General features: G+C 37.0%; 1 protein-coding gene across 2 annotated transcripts; it reads left to right on the top strand.

Annotated features, from left to right (window-relative positions):
* The first annotated feature begins 2,811 nt into the window (after positions 1-2,811).
* Positions 2,812-18,132, top strand: LOC104607637 (aspartic proteinase 36-like). 2 transcript variants are annotated; one of them, XR_736991.3, is made up of 13 exons: positions 2,812-3,400; positions 3,517-3,637; positions 5,846-6,273; positions 6,367-6,523; positions 8,593-8,675; positions 8,756-8,852; positions 9,035-9,107; positions 9,258-9,464; positions 12,730-12,854; positions 13,041-13,142; positions 13,237-13,334; positions 17,416-17,660; positions 17,738-18,132. XR_736991.3 is itself a non-coding variant. In XM_010273313.3 (12 exons), exons 1-12 carry the CDS (start codon positions 3,099-3,101, stop codon positions 17,585-17,587), a joined length of 1,965 nt encoding a protein of 654 aa, XP_010271615.1. In that variant the 5' UTR covers positions 2,812-3,098; the 3' UTR covers positions 17,588-18,132. The 2 variants fall into 2 exon arrangements, 1 of the variants encoding a protein (XP_010271615.1); XM_010273313.3 differs by having other exon boundaries at positions 17,416-18,132.
* Positions 18,133-19,089: the final 957 nt, after the last annotated feature.

Genomic DNA, 19,089 nt, shown 5'->3' with positions numbered 1-19,089 from the left:
GACTTTATTCTTAAGAGAATAATGGTATTACTCTGTTGCAGATTCTGTGGGAGGGAATGGTACTCTTTCTAGCTTTCTTTTTTGAAGGATGGGATATTCTATCTTTCTTTCCTTCCTAAGTTGCTTTTTTTTTTCCTCAATGTTTTATGCTTGTGATGTGGGAGTAAATTCTTGACTTAATTGGTAAAATATACTTTTGAGGAGAAGTATCCAACCCCCATCTTACATGTCTCCAGATAGCTTGATGTAGTAGGGCTAGAACTACTCTAGGGTAGTAGGGTTTGTAGGAATCACTCCATACAGAAAACTTGCAAGAGAGCTCTAAATAAATCTTTACTAGATTCAGAAGGAAGAGAATACATCTATTTTATAGAGCGACTTGTGTGGCTCGGAATACTGTTCACCATAATCACAAAAAAGCCACTCCCTGTCTTGTGCATCAAGAAACATAATAACTTTCTATCTACTAATGCAATTAAACTGAAAATTGAAAGAGAAACACTACTAAGCTAGAGGAACAAGATGCTATAGCTCAAGTCCACATGGGACTGGTTAAAATGACGAAATACCCATACTGTCCAAATATACAGAAATACAGAAAATTCCAAATTTGATTCTTCAGCTCCTGCAGTTTTTCCCCTAGTTCTAAAAAACTCGTCCTTGAGTTTTGAAGAATTTGAGGATGAAAAGTTGATGTACCTCAATGACTAAAGGAGTAGTAATTCCCATAACTACTACAACACACTCTGACTATATAGTAGATGTCACACACATAGCTATAAATGGATCTTGAAAGCAATGTATGTTTGAAACACTGCCTTCCATCACCTTCATTGTTAAATAATCAATAACATTAGCTTCTTGACCACTTACATCACCAATCAGCCTATCTTGTGGTGAATCTTCCCCTTGCTCATCACTATGAACTTTTACATTCAAAATCTCAACTGTAGCATTTGGAACTTTTCCTTCAATCTTTGATTGAGAAATCTCCATCTCTATGTGTTCCAGCTACCTTTGGTTCTTACAGAAAACTCTTGAACTTATGCCATTATTGATGTTGGTGGAACTTGTACTATTTTTTTTTTTTATGGTAAACGATAACTTTCATTAATTTTTTAAGATCCAACTTGTAATTCTTGAATCGGTTCCAGTTGAACTTGTGTCATGACTTCCTTACTAACATCTACTACAACCAACACATTTGCATCTTGTACCTGAATTTTTTCAACTTGCTCCACTTCTATCTCCTCTTGATCATTAACCTCAAGTTGACCACGGGTGTTGGAAGTTCCTTTCCTTGAAATTAGGCACTTTCCTTTCTCTTCTAACATTCTTGAAAGCCTTACTCCTATAGCCGACATTACTAGATCTACTTCTCCATCAAATTCTCAAATAAATCACCTATAGACCCTTCATATGGTTCAAAAACCTATCACCATTGATTCTAGACCCATGGGATTGTTTAATTGATACCCTAGGCCTCTAGAATCAGTCACTTTGTGAGAACATGGTGACTAACCGTTAACTTTGATACTAAAACTGATGCAGTAGGGCTAGAACCAACTATTAAGAGAGAGAGAGGAGCTAAAGACATTGGGAGAGTCCCCGGGGGGGGGGGGTTATAAAGATGAAGTACTCTTTTGCTAAATGTAGCCCATATAAAATTCATTGATTCAACAGTTCATCCAATGGGGCATAGTCTCCCATGGTAAAATGTTTGGGCTTCCAATTTAAGCATTTTTTACACAAAATTTTGAATATTTTAAATTTTAGGATTTAGGAATATTGGAATAATACAGTTGTTCAAAATGATTAGATAGTTTGTGTGGTGGAAGTTCATTATGAAAGATTTTCACTGACCAAATTTTGTTAGTTGTTGGTAAGCAGAATTTTCCCAATCTTATATGATATATGGTACTGGTAGTACGAGAAACTATTATCCATCCGGTTTGCTTAAATGGATATCTGAACTGCAATTTATGAACGTAGCAAGGAAAGAGGCATGGTATGGTAACTGGGTAATCAGCGCTTTTACTTTTGCGCCTGTCAAAGGAATTCTTGAGACTTCAAAATACATCCTTTTCTTCTTTTCCTTCTTCCCCCAACTCCACTCCTCAAGGTCGGTCTTAAACATCGATGTGATACATCTGATAACTAGACAAATTGTATCGGTTTCTAGATTGACCAGTATGTGGCTTGGCCACACGGGTGGAATGGTTGGGACTCAATGCCATTCTACCTGTACCCGACGTATCAGCCGATATGTATCAGACTGGTATAGTTCAAACCCGAGCTTTGGGCCCTGCTCGAATCCATCCATCCCTATCTCTACACTAAGGCCAGAATGACACTCAAGTTCGCACATGACAAGTACGAATTCACTACTCTACAAGTCAACACAACTAACACCAAGTTTTAATTTTTAGCTTGCAATTATCAACTTTAAAGTTAATATATATTTGAACCCTGCAAGTCACATCTGCCCCTCCCCCGAATGTGCTCCGAAATAAGTTCGGGAGATATTCTCAATACACGCTGAGATGCCAACAATAGGCCAGGCAATGACATGAACGTAAACTCAACGTGCCGTAAAAAAATAAAAACTCAACTTACGTGTTAATATGGTCCCACAGTTTTATCAAATCAACGGTGTCAAGCTCATTGATTACGACTCCTAAGTTTGATGAATTCTTTTTTGTTGTTATAGTTTTTTCCCACCGAATCATGCCACTTGTGAATAAGAAATGTTACTTATTGGCTGGTTGAATTAAAAGAACCCCACGATTTTATAGGTGCATATTTGTCCAAAAACTAAACTAAAAAAAAAAGGTCCTCGTCGTTGTCGTGTCGATCCAATTAACTCCGTTTGCTTCAGTTGGTGGTGACGGAGAGGTTGAAAAGTCGAACCATTTGACAGTGGTGCTCTGAAGGAAGGAGACGAGTTCCTTCCTTTGTCTGCACTTCTCATTCATTTCTTTCAATTATTGTCTTTCTCCATTTGAAGTTGGTTACCCATCTTTCCCTTTGGTAGTCGTCGTTAACCTCAAAATATTCGGTTGAGCTCTCTCGGATGCCTAGAGAGAGTCAGAGTGACCATGGCATGGGCATTGGTTCGGGTTGCCTTAGCCTTTCTCATGCTGGTTTCTGTCGGGATTATTCATCCCTCGACTATCTGTTCTTCGTCGTTGGCGCTTGCGGGAGACCACGATAATTTCCTCCGCTCGTTCCACGCAAGCGACCGTCGCAGTGGTCCCGCAATGATTTTTCCGCTCTTTCTCTCATCGCCCAATTCGTCTCGGTCCTTCGTCGAGGACAATTTCCGTCGACAGCTGCAGACGGCAGGGCATCAAGTCCCGAACGCCCACATGAGGCTTTACGACGACCTTCTCTTAAATGGGTAACTTATGTCCTAAAGTCTTGGTTTTCGTCTTATTTCACGAATTAAGGGCTATTTAATTTTCATCTCGGGTTTTTATCATTCGAATTAATATTAGGCGTGCGCGATCTGTGCAGTTACTACACCACCCGTCTTTGGATCGGAACGCCTCCTCAGGAATTTGCTCTTATTGTTGATTCGGGGAGTACTGTTACTTACGTTCCATGCTCTACATGCCAACAGTGTGGCAAACACCAGGTAAGACTATTATATAATGTTGACGGGTAGTCTTTACTATGACATTCTCTTGATATAGTAATATAGATTTAGATTCTCACCTCTCCTTTTCGTTTTGCCATTTTTTGATTCTGTAATTCGCATAGGCTAGACTTTAATCCCTGAAGTGTGCTACTTGAATTCTCTTCCTTATACTATAGCACATCTAGATTTGTGTTATTTTAAAGCCTCAACTTTTAAGTCTTACATCACTACCTCAAACCGCAATAGATTCATTTCTTATCACAGCTAGTTTATAGCTTGGTTTGAGGTTCATAGTTACCTTTTTGTTCTAAATTCAAGTAACAATCACAGAATTTGGCTACATAACTCAATAAGTTTCTTTGTTATAGAACTGGGTAACTATTGGGATAAAGCTTATTTTTCATTAAGATTAAGATAAATGAGACAGCCACAAGTAAAAGAGGATATTCATCCTCCATTCACAAAGGCAGCAATGTATACTAATGAGTCAACCAAATTGCTTGTTCAGATGAATTCTGAGGTCTACCAATTTAGATGTATGAGCATAAGGTATTCTATTTTCTTGGGTTTGGGATGCTTTTGGTTTCTTTTTCTTACCCATGGGCTTGCATTTATGGCTTACTTATTGTCATAAAATTCTATACTAGTAAGATATTTCATCTAGAGCTATTTGGGGTATTAGAGATACATAATTAAGGTAGAATAGGTGTTTAGGGTTTGAGAAAACAATAATGTTTAATACTATGAAAATGCAACTGGTTCATAGTCAGAGAAACTAGGACAATATGAATAGCTTGGAAACCAATGGATTTCTTGGGGTTAGGTTGCCGCCTCTAACTCTCCCTATCCTGGAAACCAGAGCTTGATGGATCTTAGGGTTGACCTAGATGTCATTCACACATCCAGCTCTTGTTTGATCCACTTTCTAAAGATAACTTTAACCAAACATATAGCACAAAAAATGGCAAATCAATTTCTGTTGCTGATCAAAACAATGGCAACTCAATTTGAAGTAGCTTTAGATGATCATCTCAGGTAATTATCTTCCATATAATTTCTTACATGAATGAATGGGGATATTGTTGGGTCATATTAAGTGGTAAACCTACATTAACCCAACCCTATCAGGTTAGGGCTGGATCAGCCTTAATAGGATTTCAGGTCGGGTTTGGGTTGAGGCACACCATTGCCAGACCTGACCTGTTGACATTGTAGAATTGAATCATTTGTACATGTAGCCTTGGTAGATGTGTAATTTGTGGGGTGGGTTGGTCGGGTTCAGTATCCTAGTTTGTTTAATTGGGTCAGGTTCTGGTTGAAGTTGATTCTGGTGAGGTTTGGGTTGAGCGAGATCCCATACCAAAAACCCAACCTATTGACATCTATATGCATGAGAATGCAGGTTTGAGTCTGAGAGCAGCCACTTTGTGCAGAAAATGCCAAAGATTAGGTCTCTATCCAGTCTACCCCTTCTAAGGCCCCAAATAGCTGGGACCAACATTGAGTAATGATTTCTGTTTTATAATTTGTTACATGATTAGTGATGAAGAAAGTTGACTATTTAATGGAAAAACTACTGAAAACTCTGCATTCAACTTTGTAGTTGTTGGAGGCTATGCTCTGTCGTTCCTTCAGTTGTGATGCAAATTGTTGAATGTCTCTATGGAAAAAATTGCTGAAACTCTGCATTTCAACTTTTAGAGTTGTGGGAGGCTATGCTCTGCTATTCCTTAAGTTGTGATGCAAATTGTTGAGCCCCTCCCCCTCTTTCTCATGCTCTAATGGAGAAATCAGCAAGTTCATTTGTAATCTAGTTTTTTATATGCAATTTGTGGATTTCTAGTTAGTCATTACATATGTTGATTTGGATATCAGTTGTCAATGGAACTGTTGCATCTCATATAATCATACTTTGTACATCTTCATCCACCCCAGCCCACCAATTTGAATTTACAAATGAATTTGAGTTTCTATGTAGACATTTTAAAGAAAAATACTGTATTTTAGAGTTGTTAAATTATTAATTTAAATGAATTTTCAAATGAATTTGAGTTTGGATGCACAAATATTCTTCCTCTGTGATGTTCTATCTAGACATATTTTAAAGAAAAATACCGTATTTTGCAAATGAATTGTTCTTTTCCCTTCCTCTTTATTTGAAATATCAATGATTTATTTTTCCTTTTTCTTATTTTTGTCATCCAGGATCCAAGGTTTCAGCCAGACTTGTCAAGCACTTATGAACCTCAAAAATGCAATATAGATTGTACTTGTGATAATGAGAGAGTGCAATGCATTTATGAAAGACAGTATGCTGAAATGAGCTCTAGCAGTGGTGTGCTTGGTGAGGACATAATATCCTTTGGCAATGAAAGTGAGCTTGTTCCCCAGCGTGCTGTTTTTGGCTGTGAAAATGTTGAAACTGGCGACCTTTACAGTCAACGTGCTGATGGTATAATGGGCCTAGGTCGTGGTCAACTTAGTATTGTGGACCAGCTTGTTGAAAAGGGTGTAATCAGTGATTCATTTTCATTATGTTTTGGTGGGATGGATGTTGGTGGGGGTGCAATGGTTCTCGGTGGGTTCCCTCATCCACCTGACATGGTCTTCTCCAATTCAGACCCTGGGCGCAGGTATGATTTGATTAGTTTCTCTCATAAATACAAATTCCTCAAAAGATACATTCGTTACATCTCATACATTCACTAATTTTGGTATGGTGACAGCCCATATTACAATATTGAGCTGAAGGAAATACATGTGGCTGGAGAGCCATTGCAACTAAACCCCAATATCTTTGATGGAAAGCATGGAACTGTCCTGGATAGTGGTACCACCTATGCTTATCTACCAGAAGCAGCATTTTTAGCATTTAAGAATGCTGTAAGGTTTCTTTGTCTTGAATTTCAAGCTTTACTTTGTTTTTTCGGTTAATTCATATCAAATAGTATGTAAAGGCTTAGATTTCCTTTTTTGATATTTTTCCATTTTTAGGGTAGGGAAAGTACCTTGAACTGGCCATTACCCAATGATGGGTCTTGGGAGGGGTAGACTGAATCTGGTCTTAACCTTTGGAATTTTTTGCACAAAGTGGCCACTCTCAGACCTAAATCTGTGTTCTTGTGATTGCCAGCCCAAGACTTTACTATTACAATAAGTAATGGCCCCTTGAACTGAATTGGTTAAATCTCAGATAGATGACACTGATTTAGGGTTTGTGTCATTTCTTTTTATTTATTCTTGGTTAGAAAAATAATCTTCATTTACAGATAAAAGGTATTTAATGAGCTTCAGTAATATGTATTTTCTGGCACAGTGCATTTGGCATAATGGGTGCCATAAATCCAAGCAAGAGAAAAAATATGAAGTATTGTGTTGTCTCTGAACATGATAGCATGAGGAAAATGCACAAGACAAAATATCATTACAGGTGTATGTGCAGCAATGGATCACAAGGAAAATATATGATTTTTGTCAGTTTGCTCTTTCCATGGTCATGCCTTTACATGATCATCTTGGGAGGCTAGATTCTTGGTGTCTTCAAGGAACACCTCACTTCATTGGATCTACCAATGAGCTATCTGACTCTTTAGCCAGAGGAGTTGGGATAGTGGATCTATGTTGGGGTTTCGCCCTTATTTTCCTTTTAGTTTAGAGTGTATGAGGAGCCTGTGAGGGCAGCCCAAGTTGCTCTTTATTCTGTCTAGTTTGGATTTCCTTGTTGATATTTCCCTGCTTGTATGTTTCTTGCTTTGCTTTTTTGTGGATAAATTCCTTGATCTTCTCACCAATCTGAACCCATCTTGACATCTTTTTTGACATTTCCTTTGTCTCATTAGAGTCTTCAGTTCGTACCCAATAAATAAATCTTTCTTGTAAATGTATTAATCATCTCATTTGGCATGGTGAAAGCATCTTTATCATTGCTGCCAAATGGTGCTACTCGCTACAAGTTCCTTTGGATAACCTAATTTCTAATTTTATTCAAAGTTGGTTTTAAGCTGGTTACAGAAGGACAGTGGACTGTGGAAATATACAAATGAGAGAAGGGAGGCTAAATGGCTAACTAGGGGGACAAAGGTTCAGTTTCAGTGGGTGAAGAGGACTGCAAATGCTTTTGCAGATACATTAGCAAAACAAGGGGTGGGAAGCGAACAGATGTTTTGGTGTTAGTTGGGTAATGCCTGGCACAGTGAAGGATCTGCTAAGATCTGGTACCTTCTGGGCTTATCAAAAAAACGGAAAATACATTGGGAGTGCCATTCCAGCTGCATTTATCAGCACTATATGGTCTGAGAGAAATGACAGAATTTTTAGAAAAGAGAAGAAAGAACCGGAGGTGCTGATTCAGTGTATTGTAGCCAGACTTGCCTCTTGGCTTTCTACCATCCCTGTTCTTTGTAATCAGAACTTGTTTGTGATGCTTAACTCAGTCAATCTGTGGGATCTATTATCAGATCCTTAGGAGGTGAACTGATCTTTGGTCTCCCCCCTTTCCTGTATGATTATCTTCACCATGAATAAAATTTACATTATCTTTTTTCAAAAAAAAAAAAGAGAACAGATGTTTTGGGCTTTATTGTCATTTTCTTATCTTTTCTTTTCGGGAGAGTTAAGCCTCTTTATCTCTTCCGTGAATGTTTTAATTATCTTTGTCCTTTAATAAAATGATTTCTGTTATTGATAAAAAACTAATTTCTAATTTTATTTTTTTGGTTGTACTAGTCCATCTCATAACCATCATCTCCACTGTACAGTGTGATGGGCATTTATCATGTTTACGCTTTTGGGATTGTTGCCTATCAATAATGAAGTATTTGACCTTATCTTTCTTTTTCTTATTTTAAAACAAAATTTCCACTATACTAAAATCAGTAAAAATATTTCTTTATATTGGCATATTTGTTTCTTTTAAATGATTTATTTTTGTTGTTTGCTGTGTATCATTATAGATTATGAAGAAACTTCGCCCCCTAAAACAAATCCGTGGTCCTGACCCAAACTATAATGATATCTGCTTTTCTGGTGCTGGAAGGTATAAGCATCTTCCGCTTGCCTAGTTGCTTTATACATCTTTGACCAACACTTAATAATTCTTTGTGAATTGCACTGTAGTGATGTCTCCCTACTCTCAAAGACCTTCCCAGCAGTTGACATGATGTTTAGCAATGGTGAAAAATTGTCACTGGCTCCGGAGAACTACTTGTTTCGGGTAATGTTATTTGCTAATTTTTCCAGACTTACTGAAGACGCTAATATATATTGTTGGCGAGGTTGATTTAAATTTAAAAGAAAAAAATCATTTCCCCCTTTTAGTTGTTGTTATTGGGACTGTTCTCTTGATATTTATAATCCGATGATTCTCTCTTCTTGTGTTGTGATTTCTTTATAAAGCATTCAAAGGTTCGTGGTGCATATTGCCTGGGTATTTTCCAGAATGGGAAAGATCCAACAACTCTTCTAGGGGGTATGTCTTTGCTTTATTGAGTGCACTGTTCTAAGTAATATTTTATGATGTCCTTCATGTATATGTTGCATTAATGCTCCTGCATATAATATGATGGAGTTACAAGTTCTCAAATATGTACGTGTTTTCCTCAATGATTTTCTACAATAGGAATAATTGTTCGGAATACTCTTGTGACTTATGATCGTGAGAATCAAAAGATTGGCTTCTTGAAAACTAATTGTTCTGAATTGTGGAAGAGACTTAACATCACTGATGCTCCTTCACCAGCACCTTCAGCTTATCACAGAAGGAATTCAACTAAAATTATTTCACCTAGCTTGCCTCCTAATGGATCACCAGGCTATACAATTCCAGGTACATTAATCTGCAAGTCTGACTTACCCATCTGATTTGGATATGTAACACAAATATATCCTTGCATGGAACTATAGATTGGTGGGAGATCAGAAATTTGTTTTATGTAAAGTAGGTTCATAGTTATTGTACTTATAATTACGGGTGTCAATTTATTCACCTGGATTTAGCATAGGCTATATATTGGGCTGGCCCGAAGGTTCAAAATATGGATACATCCTGATACGCTGGAACATGTGTATCAAGGGTTTGACTAACATGCTTCCTATTTTTTTTCGCAAAAATTTACAGGGTGCCGGTCTTAGCAAGGCCTACCCTCTGAAAATATTAAAATTTTAAAATACTTAATATTTCACGTATTGGGATGGGGCCGATATGATATGATATGCCCAATATGCCCTGATATAAGATGAAACTTTGAACCTTGGTTGGGCCAAGCCTGGCTTTGCACATGGGTCTGCAGGACAGATGGCTGGGACACAAGTATTCTTTTTTACACTGTTTTATGTAGAATACTTAATATTTTATATAATTACTTAATATTTATTCTTATAACTATAAAGCATTTACATATAACCATTTTGCATTATCATATTTTTTTTTTATATATAAAAAAGGAACTCTTAAATGAAGATGGCAGTGGAAGGGACTTAAAACCCAGGTCACATTTGAATGACTAGAACAAATACCTATTCTACTTTGTAAATGTAGAATAAAGAAGATGAGAGCAAAGATATTAATCATTTTCAACTTGCTTGGAAATTCAACTAGCTTTGCTTTAACAACTCCTTCTGTTAGGAAGTTTTCCTATCGGTTATTAGTTGTCATAAGGGTAAACAAATTTCTTGAGCTTCAAAAATCCTTGATGAAATGTTGATCCACCTCAATATACTTGGTATGGAAGTCATAAAAAATTAGGCTTGATGTGGTCATGTAAATGGAGTTGTGTAATATTAATAGCTGTGTTACTATCATAATATATCATCATATGATGATCAACATGAACTCCCAAATCAGCCAAGAACTGCTTCACCCACATTGGAGCTTAGATACTCTATGAGCAATTACTTTCTACTCTAGTTCTGCTTCGAATCTCACTACAATAGATTGTTTCTTGCTTCTCCAAGTAACTAGATTTCTTCCAACGAGAGTGGAGTAGCTAGATGTAGAGCTTCTATTGTACACTGAACTAGCCCATTTAACACAAAGTGAGCCTCTACATGGAAGTGACCCAGGCTAGTAAACAATGGGCCTTTTCCAAGAGTAGTCTTAAGATATCTCAAGATTCTCTCAGTAGCTTCAAGATATGGACTATGGGTAACATGCATATATTGGCACACCACCCATTGCATACAAAATATCAGGCCTGGTCAATGATATGTAAATCAATTGTATCATTAGTCTTTGGAACTTTCCAACATACTTAACAATTTTCCATTTAAAGCATTTATCTTGTGATTGGATCAATTGAGTATCTATTGGTAAGCCCCAAGTTTTATTGTCTCTTGAAGCAGATAGTTTACGCTTCAATTGAGAAATAAAGATTCCCTTTCTTGATCTGGCTTAGGCTTCCAAGATCTTTGATCTCAAATTCAGTAACTATGAACTGCTTAATAATCAATGCACACTAAAAATTGATGGGTTTGTATGTATGTTTACATGTATGCACATATGCATGTATGCATGCAAATATGTGTATACTATATATATATATAATTGGACTGGGCTCGGGTTGGGATGAGGTTGGGCCGGGTTTGGGGTACCCATAGTTTTCAAGGCACCAAGGTGGGCTAGGCGACCATGGGGTGCCCAGGCGCCTAGCCCTCACCTAGGTGATGGAATTTAAAAATAAGGCTTGCCAATGGATTTCTACCCCTTCTGAACTAGTTTTTTTTTTTGGTTTTATGTATTCTGCACTTATGTGCTTGTATTTCTTGCAGTGTTGCTTCAAGTAGGCAAAACAATATATTAGAGTTGCATCTTACAAGTTAGAAGTTAGAACTTGAAGGAACTGAAGGGGGCGGAGCCCCAATTTTAGATCAACAATACATAGGGAATAAATAGTAAATAAAAGAAGAAAATGAAGAAGAAAAGTAGGGGGCGGAGCTCCTGTTCTAGACCCAGAAAAGTTGGTGAAACAATATTAAATAAAAGAAGAAAAGAAGGGGCGGAGCCCTGTTTCAGAAACCAATGATGAGAACAAAAAAAAGCTGAAAAATGCAAGAAATTAAGAACAAAAGAAGGGGGCGGAGCCCCTGTTCTAGACCCAGAAAAGCTGGTGAAAAAAATACTAAAATAAAAGAAGAATATGAAGAATAAAAGAAGGGGTGGAGCCCCTGTTTCAGAGTCACCAATAATGAGAAAAAAAGGAAGAAGAAGAAAATTGATTAACTCACCTTGACTTTAGAGGACTGTGTGGGAACGATGGAGGGCTGTTGTTCTCTCCTCTTCCTCAGTTTGATTCTATTGTCAAAGTGAAACCCTCGAAGATTAATTTTGTTTTTACTTTCCTCACAACAAAAGCATGATAACATGCAACAGGTTCTATTATAAAAATTAAAACAACCAATAAAATATTATATATTATATATTTATATTTATTTAATAAATATTTATATATTATATATTTGCTTCAGCCCCCTAAGCATGTGCCTAACATAGATTTTCCTGTCGTTTGGGCGAGGCGTTCTTTGAAAAGCGCCTAGTCGCCTAGGTGACGCCTTGACAACTATGGGGCTACCTAAGGGTTAGGCTCCAGCCCAGCCCGAAAAAGTCTGAAGTTTTGGGCCTAGGCCCAGCCTGAGGACTGAAAATCCAAGCCCAGCCTATGTAAATTTGTGGATTGGGTCAGTCTGGGCTCTAGTTGGGCCTGCCTAAGTTGCACCCTTATCATAGACATAGCCTATGTAATATCAATACATCTGAAGATTTCTATGGCAGAAAGATATCTTCTTAAAACTTCCAAACCATACTATATGCATGACTTTCCATTTTTTGACAATACTGCTATCACAGGCTTGTTGAAGTAGCAAAAGATCATCTTTTTGAATGTTATTGAAGGCTTTAGTTCTTATTCTTCTTCTTTAGTCTTTAAATCTTCTTTAGTATTTATTTACTCAATAATCAAGACTGGAATAACCATATGAACAAGGTATTTTCCATGTTCTTCATTTTGACTTCTGTGTGATATTGAGTGCTGTTACTTTTAGCAGTTTGGATTGAAGTTTCTATTTGACATTGCTTCTCCATGACCTTCAATGCTTAGGTGAATCCCAAGTTGGGCTCATAATGTTTGATATGTCATTGAGTGTCAATTACTCAGACCTTGCTCCTCACATCACAGAACTTGCAGAATTCATTGCTCATGAATTGGACGTTAATACTTCACAGGTAGAGGTCATTCTACTTTTTATGGAAGCTAACCGGGTTGTAGAAATTTTTTAGAAGGTATAATATGAATCTGATATATTGTTTAATGCTTATGTCAGATTCAGCTTAACAGCCTACTCTATGGGGCAAGGGTGGATGATGATTTTCACAGTCATTTAAATGTTTCCTTTTTATAAATGATTTCAGGTTCATATGTTGAACTTTTCCAGCAAAGGAAATGATTCCCTAATAAGATGGGCCATATTTCCAGCAGAACATGCTGGCTACATTTCTAATCCCATGGCAATGGTAATGTATATTCTACCATTTTGAACAATCTTCAAAGAATAAGTTTCCTATGAGTATTTTGTTATGCCACCTTATAAGCATGTCATTTCTCCAGAGCATAATTGTGCGCTTAACTGAACACCGTGTGCATCTTCCTGATACATTTGGAAGTTACCAGGTGGTTCAATGGAAAGTTGAGCCACCAAGAAAACGGTATGTTATTTTTTTTTCTTTTACTTTATTGTTTGAACTAGTTTATTTCATTGTTTCTTATTATTATTAGCAAATTTTTATTGTTGGGATCCTACATATTACCCAAGCTTGTTTCATTTTCTCTTCATTGGAAAATTATCAGGTGGTTCAATGTGGCTTGGCATCATTTCTGTAGATGCCAGGTGGTTGAGGTATCTGTATTTCAAGTCTTACTTTCTAGAAAGTTTTTTCCTAATATCTACTTTTATAGGTTCATTTTTGGGCTTATGTTGTCTTCTTTAACCATTTTCTTGGGGAGAATATTTTATATGACTATGTGGTTTGATGGAATTGTTCCTTTTTGTCAAGTCTTCTGACTGGGAGACAAATTCAGGAAGAATCAATGTCTTAAGGGTGATCATGGGCTAAGCTGGGCCAGGCTATGATAAGAGCTATAGCCTGATCTGGATACCAGGTCTATGACTTTAAATATATAATATTTTATATTACATGACATATAATGTATGTATAAAATTCATGTGCTACATTAATCTAGTATAAAATATTATATATAGTATGCATTATATTTGTTATATTATAATATTTATGTAATATGGAATATGTGTGGGCCAGGCTGGGCTGGGCTATAAATGATCACCCCTAAACAGTCTCATCTGATGGCTTCTATGCTCTTAGTTGAAACTTCTCTCTTCATAGTTCATGCTCTTAGGACATCTATTTCTTTCAACTTCCAACTTTTTCTTTTGTTGTTTTTTGGTTGCATGAGTGATTTGGATTTCCCTGTCTGTCTGATCTCATTGTTTAGTTTGGTGATCCAACAATCCAAAATACTAAGTCAAGATCTGACAGAATTGACACTTACTAAACAGCCGATCATGTCTTTCCCAATCTGATTCATTAAGTATTTGAAAACTGGAGTAACATGTACCTTGCATGGTGTTTTAAAAGGTATGCTTGGGTTCACAAGTGATTCACATTTTGTAGGGTATGTATTTTCTGAGCGGCTGAACCTCGGTCGATCTCACCTGGCATATTGCTATGCTTGAGGAATTAACCTTGAATTTGATGTTTGAATAAGTCATCTTATGTATTATAGGTTATAGAGTTTAAATAGTTAGACGTAGGTATGACTTTAAGTGATGCGTCACTTGATTATATATTAGTTTTTTTATTTTCTTCTGAACTTTGATGTGCATATTATATATTAAATTATTAGTTTTTTATTATATATTAGATATTGTTCAAGCGATTCAGTAAGTGGTCATTTTAGCAACCAAAAATATATATGTTAGAATTACTTGACAGGGGCATTCTTGTCTTTTGCTTGTTATTTTTCTCTCTTATATCTGCTGTAACCAAGGTTTAAAATATCGATACAGGCCAATATGCCGGTAGGGGCATATCGGCCTGTATTGAAGCTCACCGCACCATTTTTTTCTTTGAAATTGGTTCAGAGGGGTCGGTCTAAGGCTGGTCTATGGTAGACCATCTACCCCTGAACTAGGCCACACCCCGATACGACCCCTGTAGGGGTGTATCGTGAAGCTACCGATACGATACACCTGATATGGGGCGTATTATATCGAAATTTTGAACCTTGGCTGTAGCTTATCTAGGGGCATTGTTGTCATTTCAGCAATCAGTAAAATATCAATACAAACTGGGTCGACAGTAAGAGTTGAGTTTGATTTCTCCTTGCTTGTCTTTCCTATTTTCTTCTCTCTTCTCTATCTCTCCCTTCCTTCTTCCTTTATTTCCTTTTCTCTTTTTTCTTTCACTTCACTTCTCTTTGTTGAAGTTGGAATAATATTAAAGGGACAATTTTAAAATATGCACATGAAAATTATTGGTAAAACTTGATCTGACAAGCACGATAATGTGTGTTCAAATCTGAGAGAAGCTACTTTGTCACATACATAAGAAAAAAAGGTAGGTCTGTATCCAGTCCATATAGCTGGAATCAACATTGGGCAATTGACCTGAGGCTTTGATATGCATAACAAACATATAATTTTCTTGTTGCACGTACCTGTTCCATGTTTATAATTTTTTGGTTTTCATGTGACCAAGACCTTATAAGTAGAACAGATGTATAATTTTAAAAGCATTTTTTTTCTTTGAAAAGCCTAATTTCAAAAATACTGAAATGTGAGAGCTGTAGTAATTAATAATATAGCAGAAGATATCATATACAAGAAAATACACCATGTTCCTGGTTAAAATGGCTTCCTGATACTAGCAACAGACCTCTAGGACTTTTAGGAACAAAGATAGAGTCTGAGGATTTCTCTGCGCACACATGCATGGATGCATGTCCATGCATGTTAGGACAGACACATTATGTTAACTTTTCTTGAGATAGAAGGTAGCTGATTATATTGATAAAATTAAAAGGGTACTTAAGATGATGTACAAGGAAGCAATAAAACACTACTAAAGAGTTATACAGGCATAATTCTGTCACTATACAAAGCTTCCCTATGGGCACCTGATTTAGCCAATCCTTTAGCTATTGTGTTTGACTCCCATGGAATCCATTTGATTTACGTCCAAAGAATTCAGGATGTCTCTAGCCTTGGCCAAGGTTAGTGAAAACCACCTAAATTCTCTAGTGATTCGAAGCCCAGTGAGAGCAGCCAAGACCTCTCTGATTTTGTTGAATCAGCAGTCCCAATTAGTCCTCTAAAAATCCAACATACTTTCATCCCTCTTCTTGAAGATACTGCCAATTCCTGCTGCTGCACCAGGTTTTACCCAGGGCATTTCCATCAAAGATGAGAGTTGTTTCTTTCTTCCCACACACCTCACATCACTGCCTGCCACTGTACACCAGTATATTTTCCCTCTTCTTCCTAGACCTTTGCCTTTCCATTGCCACAACAACTCCACAACTTACTCTGGAGTCTGGAGAAGCCCAGCTGTAACCAACCAGATTAAGGAAATGAAGTCAAATCTTCCTAGTTTCTGAGCAATGAAGGAGGGGGTGATCAGCAGATTCACCTTCACTGAGGCAAAAAGTGAAGACTGAAGACATGAGGAGAGATAAACCACCTGTTCCTATTCTTTTTCTATAACAGGTCACAAGTGTTTATTTTCTTCAAGGAGGCCTTCCACATGGAAAAGAAACTTTAGGAGGCCAAATCTTCTTAAACAAGAACCTTGTATCACAGATTCCTGACACCAGGCCCCTGAAAAAGGATTTGGTTAGGAACTTGCCAGCAGGGTGATGTTTTCAAATTCTTTGGTCTCAGGTTGTCAAAGAAATGTAGACCTCTCTTAGGGAGTATAGTAGATTTGTAATTTCAGTGATATCTACTTCCCTTAAGGGTCTTCTAAAGCTTAGGTTCCAATTATTTTCATACGAGTGAGGAAGAAAAACAAACTGAGACAGTTGCCTCTTGGGCTTGGACACATTATGTCAACTTTACACATCTTTTATGACATCCTTCTATATTCTTGATCAATTATATGATCAAATTTAGCTTTTATTCATGGGGTATTTGCAACATTAGAAAAAATAATAATAAATTAATAGAAATGCATATATATTAGTGTTTTAAAAAAATGACCCCGAAACAAAATTGTTTTTCCCTCCAGGTGGTGGGTCAGCAGTTCAACAGTCGAAAAAGGGTAAGAAAAAATAGATAAAATGCAGAAAAATACCAAAAAAAAATTGCAGCGAAGAGTAAGAAAAAATTGCAGAAAAAAATAATGGTCTAAAACATTACACATTTGGTTTTTAGGACTTGCGTGAAAATTCCTTGAAAATAAAGGGTATTTATGATTAAAAAAGAAGTCTAATGTGTAAACCTGTTACCCATTGACCGGGTCAAGCAGTCAACAGTTCAACCAGACAGATCACTGGGTTGTTTTACCTAATCAACTTTTTTTTTTTTTCAGAAAAGTAGGGTATGGATAAAGAGACCCAGGTTCTTGTCCGGGTGATGGGTCAACCAGTCCAACTGGCTGAGTCAACTATACGTTTGGAAACATTGATACATATTGACAAATGTGTTTTGTTTTCTGTGTTTTGCTTTTGTTCTCATTTTTCTTTTGTGTCTTCTTTTTTGGAGTTCTACAGAAAATGGTGGAAGGAACATCTTTTTGCTGTCGTTTTAGGGGCTGTTGCTACGTTGGTTCTTAGTTTATCAATTTTTGGGATATGGTTGATTTGGAGACATAGACAGCAAGTACTTGGCATGTACAAACCTGTTGGTGCCAATGTCCCTGAGCAAGAGCTTCAGCAGCTATAACTGATGGGGTTTTTCATCATGCTGATTTATACCCAAATCCATCCCATTATTGTTTGGATCGTACACAAGAAAAGTAAGTCCTCTCAGGAAGCTCCCAAATTGATTGGTAATCAAGTATGAGATGATCCCTGCACACCTGTCATCCTGCAGTGCACTGGTAGGAGAGCTACCAACCTTTTGGATGGGACACATGATCGCTGCATGAGAAATCAGTACAAAAGCATTGTAGAACCATTTAAAGAAGGCTTCCTCATCAAAAGGTGATTTGACAAAAATTTTGTTCTTTTCGCACTGATTTTGTTGTGCTAACCAAGTACAAGGAACCGTCATTTCTTCCTCTGAAGGATGCGTAGATATCGAAAAAAAGATCCACTCTTAGCCTGTTACACTTACACATTCCCTCGTCTGTTGGATGATACCCCATATTACAGTCACAGCGTTGCTGTAATAACTTTTTATTTCTTAAAATAGGAAAAAGAACTGCTGTTCTAGCATTTTCTATACCTTAACCAAATAAAGTGATGATTCGATGTTTGTGCTCTCAATTCTTGAGCGCCCTATTGCGTTAATAACCAGTGGTTAGAAAACCAGACCTTAAACCTGTTGAACTGTGACCCAGGCCCATGGCTGATTCAGTCATACCATAAAAAATGGAATTCTATGAAAAGTGGCCAAAATTGGCTGACCATTTAGTTTTACCAAAGAACTGGTGAACTGGTTTTAATTTCATAAAACCTTCTGCATCAGTAAATGAATGGAAATTTCAAAATGCTAATAGCAAAACTTGAACTCATGACCATTTATTTATGTTGTCTTGTTACCCTTAATCAATTCCTTTATTTATGTATATTTATACCTTTTTAATGTATATATTGCTTTAATATTGATATTCCCAGTCTGAATTTGTAAGCGTTGTTAGTCGCTCATTTGCTCAAATTTTCAGATTATTAAGTTTAAGCCAATGAATGATGAACAATACGAATTTTTGATGTCCGTATTTTTTAGTTATAGAGATGGAATCTATAAAGAAGAGGGGCAAGACTACTCCAAAAAACTTTGGCTGTTGGGGGGCAACAGCCCAAGAGCCAAAGTTACCCCAAATCCGGATGCCGCTTGGACTCTTTTCTTCTCGCTTCTGACATTTTTTTTTTAATTTAAAAAATCTTCTGAGCTCTCGACTCTGTAAAACACCCTTTAACTCCTGTCTAATGAATTTCTTTTACTTTCTCTTCGGTCGCCTACTTAAACACCCTGATCAAAGAAATAGTTGGTTTGGTTTAGCGACTTGAGTTGATAAGATGAACCCTAGTTGGATAACTAGGGACGCAGCAGCACTATCGTATCCATTGCTTTGAAGATTCATGATCCTTCCGTTTTATGCAATAAATTTATCATATCCCCTCCACAAAATTCCAAGGTTAAAAGTATCATTATGATATAGTTGATATAGGATACATGCTCAAATGAGAGGCATGATGCACCCGCTAACTGGACTGATACAG

The sequence above is a fragment of the Nelumbo nucifera genome, chromosome 5 (assembly GCF_055504915.1).
Source record: "Nelumbo nucifera cultivar China Antique chromosome 5, China Antique-T2T, whole genome shotgun sequence".
NCBI classification, from domain to species: domain Eukaryota; kingdom Viridiplantae; phylum Streptophyta; class Magnoliopsida; order Proteales; family Nelumbonaceae; genus Nelumbo; species Nelumbo nucifera.
This window is presented reverse-complemented; position numbering and strand designations above follow the sequence as displayed.